Below are 18,921 nucleotides of genomic sequence, written 5' to 3' on the forward strand. Positions count from 1 at the left end.
GGTCATCGTCGATCGATTGACCAAGAGCGCCCATTTTATCCCGATTCAGGAAAGTATTTCAGCTGAAAGGTTAGCTGATATCTATATCAGGGAGGTAGTGGCGCGGCACGGGGTGCCAGTATCGGTGATTTCGGACAGGGATGTGCGGTTCACTTCCAGGTTTTGGAAGAAGTTTCATGACGAGCTGGGTACTCGTCTGCATTTTAGCACCGCCTTTCACCCACAAACGGATGGTCAGAGCGAGCGGACCATCCAGACATTAGAGGATATGATGCGGGCATGTGTTTTAGACTTCGGAGGTAGCTGGGATACCTACCTCCCATTTGCAGAGTTCTCGTATAATAATAGCTATCATGCGAGTATTGACCGTCCTCCCTTCGAGATGTTATACGGGAGAAAGTGCAGAACCCCGATATGTTGGGGTGAGGTTGGCCAAAGGGTCATGGGGAGCATCGAAGTGGTGCTCAAGACGACAGAGAGGATTCAACAGGTTCGGAGCAGACTTCAGACTGCTCAGAGTCGGCAGAAAAGTTATGCCGACAAGCGCCGATCGGACCTGCAGTTTCAGGTCGGGGATATGGTTCTCCTGAAGGTGTCGCCATGGAAGGGCGTCATCCGATTCAGGAAACGGGGCAAGTTGGGTCCCAGGTATATTGGACCCTTCAGGGTTATAGCCCGGGTGGGCAAGGTGGCATATAGGTTGGATCTGCCAGCCGAACTCAGTCAGATTCATAGCACTTTTCACGTCTCCCAGCTACGGAAATGTTTGGTGGACGACTCGGCAGTGGTACCATTAGAGGACATTCAGGTCGATGACAGCCTGAATTACATTGAGCGGCCTGTAGCGATTCTCGACCGGAAGTCGATGGATCTGAGAAACAAGAGGGTGGAGCTCGTGAAGGTGCAGTGGCAGCACCGGAAGGGCTCGGAATGGACCTGGGAGCCGGTGGATGAGATGATGGAGCATTACCCAGAGCTATTCCAGGATCGAGCAGCAGACTTCGAGGATGAAGTCGAAAATAAGTGGGGGAGATTTGTAGCACCTGGTTCCTGGTATGTATTTTATTTAAGTATTTTGCATTTTTGACCTTGGACTCGGCGAGTTGAAGGACCAACTCGCCGAGTAGAAGCGGAATGAGACGCGGGATTTAAGTGATGGACTCGTCGAGTCGGGTCCCGGACTCGACGAGTAGGCTCTGTATGGACAAAACCCTAATCTGAGGGTTTGCACCCTATTTAAACAACCTTATACAGCCTCCATCGCCCCTTTATGCTCCCAGAAACCCTCTATAGCAAACCCTAAGTGTTTTGGTGCAAGATTTAAAGATTTTGCGTGATTTTTGGTGGTTTTGTTCACAAGGAAGAAGGAAGAGCATAGAAGGATCAAGAGGAGACTAAAGGATTCGAGTTTGGTTCATCATTTGCAGTATTTGAAAGGTATAAAGTCTGTATCTTGCTCTTTCATTTGATAGATCCCTTTTTGGGAAGATTTAGGGCTTTTATAAGCCATTTTGGTAACCAACCATGATTGTAAACTTGGTTGGGGGTCAAGACTTCGGACCTAGCACTTGGGAAGAGCCACAAGGCATATTTGGGTTGCTTTTGCACCCAAGAAAGGTCCCATGCATCATAAGAGCTCATTTTATGTCCTTTTGAGTTCAAAGTCCCATGCATGCACATAAAGTTTGTAACTTTACGTGCTAGAACGATTGAAGGAGCTTAGATCTACCTTTTGGTGAAGTGTTGTACATCAGAATTCGAGGATTTAGGGTATGGATGTCATCGACTCGGCGAGTCCGTTCTTGGGACTCGACGAGTCCAAGGCTTTGAGTCCCATATCTGTTGAGGGTCAAAAGGACTCAGTTGGGTGTTAGAAGGGTTGTAGCAGGACAGAAAGAGTGACCCAACGCATTGGACTTAATTTTAGACCTGGAGTTCATGGGACTCGACGAGTGCTAGAACAGACTCGGCGAGTCCAAGGCAATCTCCTTATATTTGAAGATGAACTCGACGAGTTGTTCATACAACTCGGCGAGTCAAGGTCAGGACTTGTTCATCAGTTGAAGGTGAACTCGGCGAGTGTTCATCCGACTCGGCGGGTCGGATGAAGGTTCATTGATGTCCGTAAGGAGGGTAACTCGTCGAGTCGTTGCCAAACTCGACGAGTCGAGTCGTGGATAAGGACGAGTAAAGGGAAGGGACTCGACAAGTTGACGACCCAACTCGGCGAGTCGGGTCAACTGGAAGTTGACTTTGTCTTGGACTTGGTTGGGGGTAAAATGGTCATTTTACCCTAAGAATAGATATCAGTCTCTAACTGAGTGTTTTGTGGGGATTGTAGACGGAGGATTTCCGGAGCAGCAGCGGACGGAGGTTTCCCGCACAGATTATCAGCAGCTACTTGTACGAGGTGAGTTACCTTCCAGTAGGGGTGGGTCTAAGGCCATAACACCGGCCCAACAAAGAGGAGTATTTAGAAGATGATTGTCTTTGTGATAATTATCTTGGTCTGGTTACGTGCTTTGGTCATGAGTTTTATCTGTATGATATGTTACGTGTGTAATAGGGATTAGCTTCCCTGACAGCGGTCCTTAGGACCGAAGGGTAGGTCAGTACCCGGATATGCCTGACTGTATGTTTATATCTTGTTGTTGTATGCTAGTGGTAGGGGTGGAATAGTCCCCAGTTACCGGTTGAAAGATACCGATGACAGTTACTGGTTGAAAGATACCGATGATGATTACCGGTTGAAAGATACTGATGATGATTACCGGTTGAAAGATACCGACGATGATTACCGGTTGGAAGATACCGATGTTATTGTATGGTATGTGGTGTGATGGGGGAACTCACTAAGCTTTGTGCTTACGGTTTCAGTTTTGGTTTCAGGTACCTCTTCGTCTAAGGGGAAGGAGCCGGCGGCGTAGCATCGCATCACACACACACATGATTTTCGCATGGAGTTTTCTGGGATTGTACTCTGATATGTTATTATTTTATAACTTGGGTTTCAGACATGATACATTGTTTCATGAGATGATGTGTTTTCACAGTATTTTCTTATGAATGTTTTTATGAGTCAGTTAATTAAAAAGAAATTTTTGGACTTGAAAATTGGGATGTTATAGGTACTGTCTCCAAATCTTGAGGGCGAACACCACCGCCCCCAGCTCTAAATCGTGTGTCGGATAGTTAGCCTCGTGAGGCTGCAACTGTCTAGAGGCGTAAGATATCACATGGCCTCGCTGCATCAAAACCGCTCCCAAACCTATGATCGAAGCGTCACAGTAGACTAGAAAATCCTCTACTCCCTCTGGCAGGGTGAGAATCGGCGCCTCGCACAATCTCTGTCTAAGGGTCTCAAATGTTGCCTGCTACTCAGGCCCCCAGCGAAACACCATCGACTTCTTGGTCAGTCGGGTGAGCGGAACTGCTATCTTGGAGAAATCCTGGATGAATCTCCTGTAGTACCCTGCCAGTCCTAGGAAGCTCCGAATCTCAGTTGGAGACCTCGGGACCTCCCACTGCTTCACAGCCTCTATCATGGCCGTAGATCAATCTTGGAGAACCAAGATGCTCCCTGAAGATGGTCAAACAAGTCATCTATCCTCAGGAGCGGGTAACGGTTCTTCACCGTCACCTTGATCAGCTCCCGATAATCTATGCACATACGGTGCGACCCATCCTTCTTCCTCACGAACAGGATCGGGGCTCCCCATGGTGAACTACTCGGCCTGATGAAACCCTTGTCTAGCAGCTCCTGCAGCTGCGTAGACAACTCCTGCATCTCTGGAGGAGCCAGCCGATATGGTGCCTTGGCTATCGGAGCCGCACCCGGAACCAGGTCAATCCGAAACTCAACCTGTCTTTCCGGAGGTATCCCCGGCAAGTCCTCCAGGAATACGTCCGGATACTCTCGCACTACTGGTACATCATCCATTGTCGCCTTACCCTTCTCCCGGGCATCTATAACATAGGCGATGTACCCTGCGCAACCCTGCTGAAAGTAGCATCTCGCTCTCGCTGCTATACAAAGAATCGGTCCGCGTTGTGGCCTCTCGCCCTGAATCACTAACTCTCCCCCACTAGGAGTGCGAACTCTCACTAAGTGTAACTCACAATCAATCACTGTCCCATTAGGGCTCAGCCAATCCATACCCACTATAACCTTATTCCCTCGCAGGGGAATGGGAACCAAGTCCACTGAAAACTGCTCATCAAATAATTGCAGCGAACACGCCCTAAGTACTCTCGCGACCTTGACGGTCCTGTCATCAGCTATCTCAACCTCAAGTGGGCAATCCAGCTCCCCCGGAGCTCTACTAAACCTCTTGCTAAGCGCAAGGGAAACAAATGATCGGGTAGCCCCCGAGTCAAACAATATTGTAGCTGAAATGTCGTTCACTAAGAACGACCCTATACAAAAACATATAACCATGAGAAACAATCAATATCAATAAGGAGATAAGAGAAAAACACATACCTGTCACCACATCAGGAGTCGCTCGCGCCTCCTCTGCTGTCATCTGAAAAGCTCTACTCTTCGCCACTGGCATCTCACCTCGGCCCTGACGGCCGTCTATAATCCTCAAAGTAGCAGGGGAAGGTGCTGCCACCTTCCCTGCTGCTGCTAAACTCGGGCACTCGGAATTTTTATGTCCCCTCTGATTGCAATGGAAGCAAATCAGATCAGCTGCTGTGGTGATGGTGGTAGTAGCTGTACAATCTCTACTCATATGCCCGGTCCGGCCGTACTTATAGCAACCGACACTACCTGCCTTGCACGCCCCATCGTGCAATCTCCCACACTTGCCACACCGACTGTGGCTATGCTGTCCTCTGGATATGTGATTTGATACCTTGGGCTTTTTGCCCGAACTCCCTGTACCAGAAGCCACCTCTGGCTTCCTCTTCCTCTCCATCTCCAGGTCTATCTCCCTCTCTCGAGCCCTCGCAATCATATCATCCAGCGTTTTACAGCTGGACCGACTCACAAACTGGCGGATATCATTCCGCAAAATCTCATGATAACGGGCCTTCTTCATCTCCTCATCAGCTGCATACTAAAGAACAAGAAGAGCCCTCTCCCTGAACTTGGCGGTAATCTCCGCCACTGTCTCTGTAGTCTGGGTGAGATCCTGAAACTCCCTGGCTAACTGCTGCACCTCAATAACCGGTGCAAACTCGGCTCTGAACCTGGTAGTAAAATCAACCCAAGTCATCGCATCAAGCGCTGCGTCATCCCCGATGACATGTCCGATCTCCACCCACCAATCTTGTGCCCTGTCTTTCAGGAGACTGGATGCTAGTCTGACCTTGTCCCCCTCGGGACATCTGCTAGTGCGGAAAGCGTTGGCAACATCAGCCAACCATCTGGAACTCGCTATGGGGTCCCGCGCCCCATGATAGTCTGGAGCTCCACAAGCTCTGAACTCCCTGAACGTCAATGTGCGCGATCCCATCATGGCCGCTACCTCAGTACGGAATGCGCCTAGCTTCTCATCCAGAAGCTCTAGGATACCCTCCTTGACCGAACCGAAGATCACAGGAGTCTGCTCAAGTATGATGCGTGTAACCTCTGAAGAGAGGAACTCCCTGGTCTGCTCATCTAGATGATCGGGCCCCAAACATGATCCTGATCCCTCGTCGGCTCCTGAACTGCTGACTGCTGGCCTAGGGCGTAAAACCACCATTCTGAAAACACACCATGACAAACGTCAGAAACACTGATATATCTCGAGGGATCGCTACTACTACAAGTTTCCTGGTCTCATTTCGGCCTTACTCGATTCAAGTACGGATCCTCTACTTTCAGTAGTACGGGCCCATACTGCCTTCCACATCTCTCCGTACTTTCCTCAAGTACTGCCTCGACTCCACCAAGTCACTTCTACTACTACTGATCTCTGCTACTCTCATCCTAGGCTTGCCCTAGGGAAATCTCTGACTCCACCCAATCCAGTCCTCAGCTGTTGAAGGCCTCCTTGTAATGCCAATTAGCCATCCCCTAAATACTATCACATGTGACGAGGCTCAGATAATCCTTCGAGTAAAAGACTCGTCCCTACAACGGTTAGACTCAAACAAGAGCTGCGCAATAGGGCCAAATCCAACACTCTGAGATTATTCAACCCTGATCACATGTGACGTGACGTATTCACCTAATGGTTAACTCCCATCACTCAGAGTCCTACAAAGCACAAAGCAAGCAACATTCGGACATAGGAAACTACTCAAGCAAATCTATTCGCATAACGAGAAACTGTACTAGCATACAATGCTAAGCTCATACTATCAGGCATAACCTAAACAGGCTATCCTACTACTGTCTACTCAACACTAGCATGCAATTCTCATGAAGCTGAAACACATATAGCAGGCACATAAGGCATCCTCCTAGATCCTTAGTCCTATTCTAGCATGCTATTCTACTGAAACTGAAACTGACAATCATAAACTTGTATGGGTAATTTGGGAGTACTTACTTGAGCTCGGCTGATTGCATGCACCACACCTTTTTTCTCTTTTCAAAGTTCTTTTCCTTTCTAAAAAACCTCTTTGCTTTTCTAAAACTCTTTTCTTTTTAAGTTTCTTTTTCCAACAATTCTTTCGAAAACATTTTCTTTTGAAAACCTTTTACCATTTCCTTAGTTTGAGTCCAGTCATACCCGAAAGTGTGTCTGGATCCCTCAAACCAAGGCTCTGATACCAACTTGAAACATCCCAAAAATACAACCCAAAATTTTTTCGTTTGAAACTTAACTAAACCATAATATTAAATATTAAAAGATAAATCCATAGATCATACGTCTCAAAATGTCATAATAAGTTAATCAAATCAACTGATGTCAAAACATATCAAAATGTCTGAATAAAACTCCCAGGATAAACTGAAGTTGTGGTGTGTGCCATGCCATCATCCCGAGCTCTTCCCCTTACTAGCGGAAGTACCTGAAACCAAAAACTGAAACTGTAAGCACAAAGCTTAGTGAGCTCCCCCAAACTACCACATACCATACAATAGCATATAAACCAACTACTGGGCCTTGCCCACTGCATCGGACCGAAGTTCAGAAACTACATCGGACCAAAGTCCGGAACTAACCAGGGCCTTGCCCTCTGCATCGGACAGAAGTCTGGAAACTGCATCAGACCGAAGTCTGGAACTAACCAGGGCCTTGCCCTCTGCATCGGACCAAAGTTTGGAAACTGCATCGGACCGAAGTCCGGAACTAACCAAGGCCTTGCCCTCTGCATCGGACCGAAGTCCGGAAACTGACTGAACATAGCATAGCATAATCATAACTACTAGCATAAACACATATACTGCATACTGCATCGGACCGAAGTCCAGAACACATAACACAAAGTCATGCTTGAATCACAAAGACATCAAGCACACTGAACTACTGCATTGGACCAAAGTTCGGAACTACTGCTAACTAAACGGGCCAACATTGTGGTCGTAGACCCATTCCTACTAGAAGGAAAACTCACCTCGTAACGCTGGCTGCTGAGGTGCTAAATCTGAAACTGTCTGACTGCTGCTCCAGAACTCCCCGGCTCAAAAAGGACTGAAATGCAACCAGAAATCCGGATCTACTTGCTTCCCTTGAATACTTCCCTTTTCTCTTCTTCCCCTAAATCTCCAAAATGCACCAAAACCTTCACAAGTGAGAAAATGCTCCAAAAATGCTTAAGGACGGCTAGGGTTTCGTATGGGACTCTTTGTGGGTGAGGGAGGCTGGTCTTGGGGCGCATAAGGTGTTTAAATAGGGTGCAACCCCTTGAAATTAGGGTTTCATCCAGACTGGCAGACTCGCCGAGTCCGGAATATGGACTCGTCGAGTCGCCAACTTAAATCGTGTGCAACTCCCGACTCTACTCGACGAGTCGGGCTACTGACTCGTCGAGTACCTCTTAAGGAAATCAACACTACTTGTTTAAATAACATACCAGAAAATGGGGCGTTACACAAAATAAACCAGACACCCATGTTGAAAATACTGTCGAGCCCTGGAAGCTGAGAAAAAGGTCGAACCAACCTTGGTACCCTCACCATAAATAGTCAGTTCTCCTCTGCTTGGGGTTTGATCTATCACCAACTATATCTCAAGTCAATCATAGCGCTAAGTCTGCTAAACCAGTCCATCCCTACAATCACACACAAATCCCCCATAGGGATGGGAATCAAGTCAATTAGGTAAGACACTATAAATATCTCCAAGGTACAATCCCGAAAAACGCTCAAAGCTACAACCCCGCGTTCATTGGCGATGGAAACTCGCAACGGACACTCCAACTCCCCAATAGTCATAACAAAATCCCTACTGAAGGAGCTAACCTCTCCCTCTCCACCAGCGATACATACATAGTAAGGAACATCTCTGTAAACTTCTCTCATATCATTGCGGCCTTTTCCTAAGGAGAATAGGCATTGTTCACCATCTTCCACCAGTCCTTAGCCCCTAAATGAAGAAGGTTCAATGCAAAGTTGACCTCCTAGTCCTCTGGGCACGAGCAGGTGAAGAAACAACCCTCCACATCAGATAGCCACCTCATGGAAATGATAGGGTCCTTGACCTCGTCGAATTTTTGGGGATTCGTTTTACTAAAGTTACAGTACTACATCTTCCCCCTCCCCTGGAGTCCCACAGCAGCAACGATTATAGTGGCTGTGGCAGCAGCAGCCTTGGCGACGGTAACATAACGTTTATCAAAGATCTCGATCATGGTGCTCTTAATATAGCCAAATACCTCCGGTATCGCCTCACTAACAACCATGGTCACATGGGTGGTGATCATCTCACAAATCTCATCGTCAGTCAATACTGGTCTCGTCAGGCCGCCCGTTCCTGATCTTGAACCTCTAGTGATCGACATACTAAAAATAAACTGGAAAAACATAAAAAATATTCATAATCCATACTACTATATCATTACAGAGCTACCAACCCCTCGGGTATTGTGACTTCAATGGTCCGCGTACGGGTCATGTACTTCCAGTAGTACGGGCCCATACTACCTTCCATACCTACCTGTATTTGTCTCAGGTATCGTCACGGACCACTCGCCCACAAGGCCTAATAACTAGGATATAATACATCCAATACTCACTCATTCGAGAGTGGCAAATCATTCCTTATGTTGGATTCTACAAAACACACTCACTCATGAAACTTCCACTAACCCTACACCCGTTTGTGTATGCAAACCATACATAACACTGGATTCGATAGACAGTCGAATACCTGATTCTACCCAAAGCCCACAATCAAACAAGAAACAAGAAATAAGGCAAAATCAAACATTCTCAGGATATAGAATCTTAATTATGTACCACTATGATGCATATACTAATAAACCACAGTAATAATGTCAGTTCCATATAACATAACAAGAAACTTTCCTAGGTTATCACGCATCATAAATCAGGAAATTCTATCATGCAATTCCTGAAGATACCTAGCCTACAACTAGCATGCAATTCTATCATATCATCAATACATAGAATAAGTGTGGGCATCTTGGTGAACACTTTCCTTGGCTCCGACTAATTGTGCACATCACATCATTTATGCCAGTCTTTTTAGAGTTACTATTAAAATTATTTTGCAGATCCTTAGTTTGAGTCTGGAATCACACAAGCGTTTATCCATTTCTCTCAAACCAAAGCTCTGATACCAACTTGTAACATCCCAAAAATCAAGAATTTTTTAAAAAAAAACCATATAATAGCCCGTAAATCATACAAAACACTGTTTCAAAAAGTTAAATTCACCAATCAGAGTATCCCAACATCATAGTTCAAATAAATATCCAAGGATGATGTGTATAATCACCCCTTTGGTTTTCCCCGTCCTCAGATCTACCTGAAACGATGAATCAAACTGTAATTCAATGCTTAGTGAGTTTCTCCTAAAGTATCCCACACAACAAAACATATAGAAACATTGCATGTTGGGTCCACATTCTCCGGACTGGATTACCCCTGGCCCAAAGTCTCCCGACTGGATTGCCCCTGACCCACAGTCTCCCGGTTGGATTGCCCTGGGTTTATTGACCTATAGCACAAATCAGTAACGCCTCAACCCACCCACACTATGTTGACATATGCGACATATAAACATATAACCAGCAAGTAAATGTAATCATACAAATTTACCAATCTAACATTAATCAACAAATACATATAATCATACAGATCTACCAATCTAACTGATCACTATAGCATAACATTATCATATATACTAGGATACATAACACAACCTAGTGGGTCGGTATTGGTGTCTTTGACCCACGAGTATAGTGAGGAAAACTCACCTCAAGGTCTAAAAATTAACTGAACTGATCACTAATCCAACATTGGCTCTACAGACCACCTATACAACAAACGGGGACCGAGTCTCAATGTACTAATCAAATACCCAAAATGACATATATATAAACTTGGTCAAAGTCAAACGATCCATAGTCAAAAAGTCAAAAGTCAACACTCAGCCAGGTTACGCCATGTGTAACCTTTCTATGCCCAACATAAGGCTTAAGGTGGAAAAAAGATAAATTATGGGGCTACGCGCTACTTAGCCAAAGTTACACTATATGTAACTATGTTGATGCCAAACTTCCCATTAAGTGCTTAACACAGAAAGATATCACGTCCAACTCTCAGATTTGGTCTTAACAAACGTCCTAATTGATAATGCTTCAAACTTTATATCTTTGCATGTCTTGTCAACGCTCAAGAACAAACCCTAATCTCATAACAACTTCTAATGATCTCAAACTCGTGCATGGATGGTTGAATATGGTCAAGATACCAATCTTATGACTTAATCACCCCAAATACCTCTAGAAACACACTCTACAAGGTCTAGAGTAGCTCATACTCAAATAGACCAATATAATGGGATAAAATGGCATAACTTCAACATCTAAGCTAAATCTAACAATGTAAGTATAAAGGTACAAACTTTATACCTTCTGGAGATGGATGAGAGTCACAAAATCCTATTTCCACAAGTTTGAGTACACCAAATTTTTAACAATAGGGACTTCCTTCTACCAAAAGCACCAAACTATCACACAATGGCCTTAAAAATTACTCAAGGGAATTAGCGTTTGAAAGGGACACGTTTAAGGAATAGAGGACGATGATGGAAGGGTCCTCAAGTGTGTTAGAGTCCTTAAATAGGGCTCATAACCCCGAATTAGGGTTTTGATTCTGGGTTGCTACGCGTTGCGTAGCTTAAGCTACGCATGACGTAGCTCATTAAATCCCCACATCTAATGTCCCTCCTATGTTGTAACACCCAGTTTAGGCAATCATTTTGTTAAGTTATTAAAGTAAATCTTTTGGTTCAAACTTAGCTCACGTCGTGAGCACTGGCATGTCACAGGGTGAGGTGGCTTCTCATTTATGCGCATGATTTTGGAACTCATGACGTGACCATGCGTGGGTCTCGACAAGATACGTGGCTGCAAGGCAAACCCTAATTTTGGGGGATTTATCCCGTATTTAAAGGAAGTGAGGGCTAAGGTTAGCACACCCTCAAAATCCATCACCTCCTAACATCCCCCCTTGTAAACCTAATCCTTCATATTTGATTTTGAGCTCCTTTGTGTTGATTTCTAGCAAAGAAGAAGAAGATCATTTGATACACCATATCATCTTGTTAGCCTCTCCATCATCCTTTCTCATCTTTTGGACCCTTATGAGTATTCAAATTTTATTGCTTTATGATTCGAAGTGCTTAGATCAAGGTTTTCCATGGTTTTTCTTTATGTTATGGCTTGTGAGAGTGTTGGGGTTCCATAAATTTTCCAAATTTATGGATTCCTAGGGTCCTTTTATGGATTAAGGCCATGGATCTGGAGTTGTATAGAACTTTGAGCTTTTGCATGATATCTTGGCCCTATTTTGCACCATTTTAGACCTAGCTTGTGGTTGATGCATGTATTGGCCACACATGCATAAAAAGCCACGATTTATAATGTTTTGAAGTAGATAAGACATTTTGGAAGTTTTGGTTGCTTGTCTAAAAGGATTAAGAGCTTACTATATCAAGCTATTCATAGCGTTTCTCACGACATGAGAATGGAATGACCCCGACTATTTTGTCTTATTAGGTCATGATATGACAACTGGTTGTGTGACTTAGAGTAGAGATTTTGACCATTGATCGTCGACCAAGTTTGACTTTAGGTCAAATGTAGTAATTTGAGTAGTAGGTTGAGGCTTGGTCCCTAATTGTTGTATATGTGACATGTAGAGTCCGTATTTGGAGCAGTGATCAATGCAACTATCTTTTGGATTTTGAAGTGAGTTTTTCCTTACTGTACTCGTGGGTTGAAGACACCAATGTCAGCCCACTAGGTTACGTACCTTGGTATATAGGATGATGTTATTTTGATTATATGTTAGATTGGTAGATCTATATTATTACATGTACTTGTTGGTTATATGTTTATCTGTTGCATATGTCGACATAGTGTGGGTGGGTTGAGGTGGTACTGTTTTGTGCTGTAGGCCAACAAACTCGGGGTAATAGACTATGGGCCAGTGGAAATCCAGTCGGGAGACTGTGGGCCAGAGGGGCAATCCAATCGGGAGACTGTGGGCCAGGGTAATCCAGTCAGGAGACTGTGGACCCAATATGTAATGTGTGTATATGTTTGTTGTGTGAAGTACTTTGGGGGAACTCACTAAGCTTTGACTGACAGTTTGATTTTATGGTTTCAGCTACCTCTGAGGATAGGGGCAAGGCGAAGCCATGATTGTGCACATCATCCTAGATATTTATTTGACTTGTGATTTTGGATACTTTGATTTATATTATGGCTTTTGGAAACTATGTTTTGTATGATTTATGGATTTTGATATGGTTTTAAAAACAAAAATTTTGTCATGATTTTTGGGATGTTACATATGCGTTGCGTAGGAGACTGCATTACACCATGCGTAATGACCAAAATCTCCAAAAATTACATTTTTAAGTAAGTAAAGAAGTTTAAATAAAGTATCGGGTGTTACATGTTCATTGACATTCAGTTCTAGTGTTTGTCAAGTTTCCGTAGAGAAGTTATCATCGACTCTTCATTGAAATACCCGATCTGGATGGGCTTGAAAATTAAAATATTGCCTTTCTTCCGTATAATCCTTTACTTTTCCATTAGAGAGGATTTAATTAGGGCATATCTATTTTAGTTTTCAAATCTGATTTTCTAAAGACATCTTAAAAGGTGGTTTTAATACAAATCAAACGTACTTGTTCAACACTGAAACTGAAAATAAATCAAATTTATCAAATTATATATGTATTATCTTGTTTTATAATTGTTATTTATTTATTTTTTCAAAACATTTTCCATATATTTTTAAGTATATAAAGGATGTTGAAATTCTCTAGAAAAGAGAGTCGGAAAGTTTGATTCCACTACATTAATCAATTCAAACCCATTCTCCAAAACCGTGAGAACAAACAACTGAATCTTCAATCCAATGGAATAACGAATCAGATTTGTGTATCGAAGATATGAAATCATTGAAGAAACTCACGAACAGATTCAAATTCAAGGAAGAAGGTAAAGAAGAGTCATGGGAAGAAGAAGAGGTTGATATTTTTGCTTGAACATTAAAAGTTGATTGGTCAATGTGTAATTAAAGAATGCAAGAACAATAGGGTCTATCCCAATGTTTTAAAAACCGGTTTTTTAGTTGAACCGGTATGGCGACCGGTTCCCCGTTCAACCGGTTCGACCGCCGGGTGAACCAGTTTCTATATTTTTCATGTTTTTTCCTATATTCCTATACATACATACATTTATAAATCATGAATTTGATGTTTACAAGTTCAAAAATTAAAAATACACATAAAAATAAATTGTAGATGAATCCAAATACATTAAAATAACACATAAGTATAAATTTTAATGTTTTACATCAATCAATATACATCAAAGAGAAAATAAAGTATAATATCGAAACAAAATATAGTTATAGAAGAATACAAACACATCAAAAACTTTATAACATTTACCATATGTTTTTTATTTAAAGAAAACTAAATAGATATGAAAAAAAAATCAACAAATTTTATTATGTAAATAGTTCTTTTTCAAGTGTTTTTATTCGGTTTAATTGGTTCAACCGGTTTATTTTGACCAGTTCAACCGGGTTTTTCTAATAACCGGCCGGTTCAATCCGGTTCAGAAATCGACGTAAAATCGGTAATAGTTGAACCGCTCCCTCTCCCGGTCCAACCGGCCGGTTCAAACCGGTTTTTAAAACATTGGTCTATCCATAGTTCTCGACAATTATGTATCTCCAAAAAACAAGAGGAAAATTTAAAACCTTTAAAAATCAATGACAAATCAGACCATAGAGAGTTAATGTAATCGACATAAACAAACTTATTTCATGTCTTGAATTTGTTTTGTAGCAATGATAATGTAATCAACATAGGTGTGAACATCACTGATTTAGCTTTTATATGATCACATTGACAACTACATGCTAAATTACTCCACCATAATTAATATGCAAGCATCACAGTTAACAGTAGAAACAAGAAACTTCAAGTTTACCCATTAAGCCAAACTGTTGAGGTTACTAAACATACTAACCGATTACCAAAAATGTATTAACTTCTAATATATAATGCACTTAACTTTTTCTCAACTTCATCTAATCTAAAGATATCTTCCTCAATTGTCCACTCCAAAAGTCATTCATTCTAGGCTACACGTTGCAATGTGGCCATCATCTTCAACCTCGATGCTACCAATCAAAACTAGTGTTTCCATGAAGGAATGCACAGAGAATGTTTCAGGTTTTCCATAGATTTCAATATAATTGAAGCGTTCAAAGTTGGGCTCATACACCACAAGTTGACTCTGTTCATAAAAATCATGAGCAATTTCCACTTCCATTATAGGTTGACCACTCTTCCTAAATCCAAGTGTCGTTATTGACTTTGACCAATATGGTGGAGCCTCAACAGTAAATCTCTTTGTAAATGATTTTTCAACACCATTCTCCATCATCCATACACCACAAGCACGTTTCACAAAGCTATCATATTCAAGCATGACAATAGAATCCCTTACCTTAGAAATACACAACTGAGTAGGAGAGATGCGCCTTAAACTATCTGGGAGTTCTACAACTCCAAAACTCTCATTGATTATATCAAATGACATTATCACATTATGATTTGGTAACCCGTTATCCATAGTCAACGGGTCAAAAGCACACCAATATATAAACCTATCAACAACCACCTGAGGCCAGAAGACACGAAATGGTTTCCTTGGAACATTGCTAGATAGATTTCTCCATTTGCCTGAGCTCACAGTGTAAACTTTAGCTTCACAATGGTAGCTAGTTTTGTGAAATTGTGAGATCTCAACGATTGTAGGGTCACTAGTAACAGGGGAAACCCCAAAACCAAGATCAGTTTCAGGGTCCAGATTAAACTTGTTAGGCATAGGAACAGTAATTGACTTTCTAATCGAAGGATTCCAAAGAACAATCGTCTCAGTTTCCATTTTGGGACAAAAATCCTCTCCCAGTTCATTATAACCGTGAAAGCACAACAACCCGAGAGAGCTACCGACTATATTTGACTGTTTAAGTTGTGTAATGGAGTGAGGAAGGGTATGAACAAACCTCTGTTCAGGGAATGTGTCATCATCTAATAAAGAAACATAGTTTCCAACAGTGTCAAATTCCTGATCTTCGTACCTTAGAAGCAGATGCTGCGACTGAGTAACGCTGTGAGCAGCGATAAACTTAGAGCTGTCGATCAAAGATTTCCATGCTTTCGAGACGGATCTGAACTGAAGCAATGATACGACAGGAAGCCTTTTGATGATCTGCTCTTGGACATGGAAAGGAATTTCGTCTGACATTTTGATTTTCGATACTGCCGCGTATGGAATTCTAGGGTTTTGTTACCGGAGAGCGAAAGGGAGATTTGGGGGATTGTGTAATCATCCAATATGAAATTTGAGATCAGATCATAAAACCGTTTCTAATATCGGATACTATTCGGAATTGATTAACCTAAATCTAACCGATATAATTAATTTTATATGTTTTGAAAAAATTACTAGTTAACAATGTATTTTGGAGTGACGGACCGGGTCTCCGGGATCGTGGATGAGTATTTTGGAGAAATTTTTTTTGTTTTAAAAAAAATAAATTAATAGTTGGTCATTGTTTTGTGTTAATGGTTTTTGAAAAATAAATAGTATATTTGCAAAGTATAACAATGCTTGAAACCCTGATATCTATGACAAAAAGTAATAATTACATAAAATTAAAATATGTTTTAAATAATGCTACAATGTTCAAATAGGTCTTTATTTTTTCTTGTTACCTCATACAATTTCTATGATTCGCTTGCGAAATGACATGACTAGGTTTTGATTGAACTCTCTATACTCAAATATTTCCCAGCAGACAACATTTGTAGGAAAAACATAAAAATACTCAACAATCATCTTTACCACCTGACAGTTGTGGTACGTCTGTGTTATATTCATCTTCTGAAAATAGTCGTCATTTCAGTGACTATCGTGTTGGAGTTTATTTAGGATTACGTTTTGTAGCCTATTGTTATCTTTTGCTTATCTTTTTTTCCTAAGTTATCTTTATTCAAGTTTCCTAGTTTATCTAGTTTTCCAATTATATAAATATATATAGGTCTTTGTAATCTCTCGTTTATTGAATAATAACAAGAAATATCCAGTATCAATTTTATTATGGTATTAGAGCAGAGAGCTCTGATAATCTTAATCTGGAGATTCGCGTGATATGACGGGAGGAGAAACCCATGTGTCGTCATCATCGACTGACAAGCCCATCGACATATCATCTCCATACTTTCTTTCATCGACTGGTCATCCATGCTTAAACATCGTTGGTGATAACCTATTAAGCGATGGGAACTACAACGATTGGGTGAATGAGATGACAAATGCTCTTCACGCCAAAAACAAGTTCGTGTTCGTTGATGGTTCACTTCTCAAACCAAAAGATGGATCCAAAGATTTCATGAATTGGAAGAGGTGTAATGCTATGGTTCGAGGGTGGCTTGTTAGTTCTATGGAAAAAAGATTTCAAGAATAGTGTGAAATTCGTTGTTACTGCTCAAGAGATATAGGAAGATTTGAAAAAAAAATATTTGGGAAGGAGAATGCTCCATGAGCATATGAACTCAGAAGATCCACCACTCTGATTCAACAAGGAAACATGAAGGTGTCCGCTTATTACACAAAACTCAGAGGAATATGGGACGAGATACGATCTATCAATCCAACACCAACTTGTTCGTGTTAAGGATGTTCCTGCAATATCACAAAAGAGATTGATGTGATGCGTGAAAAGGAAAGGTTGTACGATTTCTTGATGGGGTTAAGTGAGGAATATAGTGTGCTAAGAACTCAAATACTAAGCACGATCCTCAACCCACCTTAGGAGTTGCATTCCGCTTGATCAGTCAAGATGAAGAGAAAAAGCAAATTGGAAACTCACATGTAATTAACAATGACTTTGTTGTGTTTCAAACATCAAAGAATTACTCCAAGAATCAGAATAAAGGAAAGACAAATCAAACAGCCAACAAGAAAAGGAATGATGATCGTTGGTGTACTTATTGTCAAAAATCGGGGACACAACATGGAATGATGCTTATAGTTGATTGGATACCCAGAATGGTGGACATCAAGAACACCAATCACAAAGACTTCCGCTGGAAAAGTAAAAGTGCAGCCACGTGCAGCAACCACTATTGCTAAAGATCCACAAATTCAAGGCCTTAGACTTACAAAAGGTGAATATGAGAAGCTGGTAAAGATGATCTGTGACACTAAAACAAACAATACAACTCTCACTGTAAACATGACAGGTAAAACTAAAACTCATGATGAATGGATTATATATTTTGGTGCTAGTGAACATGTTACTCACGACAAGGCATTATTCAAAACAATGAAAGAAGATCTAAACAACACATCTGTTACAATACCTGTCACACCCCCAAACCATGGATGGCAGAAACGTCCTGGGGTGGAGGACCTCATGTATGGTATCACAACAACGAGTGTAATAGTGCTCAAAGTAAATACAACCATCATAAATATTATTGAAAAGGTTACACCATAGTATATGTTTACATGTTTCAAAATCAATTACATTATGATGACAAAATGAACTGTTTGACGATTTAACGTCTCATCCTCAAAATGCTGTTGAATTCCTGTTTCACTGATTTCCTGAGAATACAAGTAGTTTTGAAAAAGTGTCAACAATTAAGTTGGTGAGTTCATAAGAGTTTTATTTGAGAAAGAAGTCATTTTCCTTGTAAAAGCGATAGAGTGTGATTCCAGAAAATCCAATATTTTCTTTGATAAGAGTGAAATGAACGCCCCTATGTTATGCGATAATGTACCCTAGATAGACCCGTAGATTCCTTCTATAATCACCCAGCGTATACAAGTTATATAAAATTTAAGTTATATAAACCGTACATGCAACCTAACTATACCTATTATAGTTTAGCACGTTTGTTTGTGGTGTATAATAGACTTAACTTTACTTATTATAATTTATTTTAATTATTTGTAGTGGTAGTACTTCTTTGTATATGATTCATACCTTTAAACTAAGGTAAATAATATATACTATCAGCAACATGTATTCAAATAATACTACACACCTTGCTCAGCAAGTTACAAGGTGTAAATAGGATTGTTAACTATTTATAGTTTTTAACTTTTCTGTTCCTGCTATTGGAAAAATTTATAGAAAAATCATCAGAGGTCGAAATTTAGATCCGTAAACTCTGAGGGTCTAGAAAATGTGTCTATTTTATTCATAATTTTTATCATGATTTTTAGTGACCTTTAACTTGTGTA

General features: G+C 41.3%; 2 protein-coding genes across 2 annotated transcripts; one reads left to right on the forward strand and one right to left on the reverse strand.

Annotated features, from left to right (window-relative positions):
• Window positions 1-14,561: 14,561 nt before the first annotated feature.
• LOC145158981 (putative F-box protein At1g47790) lies at window positions 14,562-16,088 on the reverse strand. The gene has a single exon (XM_079077854.1). The coding sequence runs from the start codon at window positions 15,910-15,912 to the stop codon at window positions 14,731-14,733; it is 1,182 nt and encodes a 393-aa protein (XP_078933980.1). The 5' UTR covers window positions 15,913-16,088; the 3' UTR covers window positions 14,562-14,730.
• A 731-nt stretch (window positions 16,089-16,819) lies between these two features.
• Window positions 16,820-17,134, forward strand: LOC145157312 (uncharacterized). The gene has a single exon (XM_079076372.1). The coding sequence runs from the start codon at window positions 16,820-16,822 to the stop codon at window positions 17,132-17,134; it is 315 nt and encodes a 104-aa protein (XP_078932498.1).
• The last annotated feature ends 1,787 nt before the right edge of the window (window positions 17,135-18,921 follow it).

This window comes from Lactuca virosa, chromosome 2, assembly GCF_052849685.1.
Source record: "Lactuca virosa cultivar CGN04683 chromosome 2, Lactuca_virosa_CGN04683_v6, whole genome shotgun sequence".
NCBI classification, from domain to species: domain Eukaryota; kingdom Viridiplantae; phylum Streptophyta; class Magnoliopsida; order Asterales; family Asteraceae; genus Lactuca; species Lactuca virosa.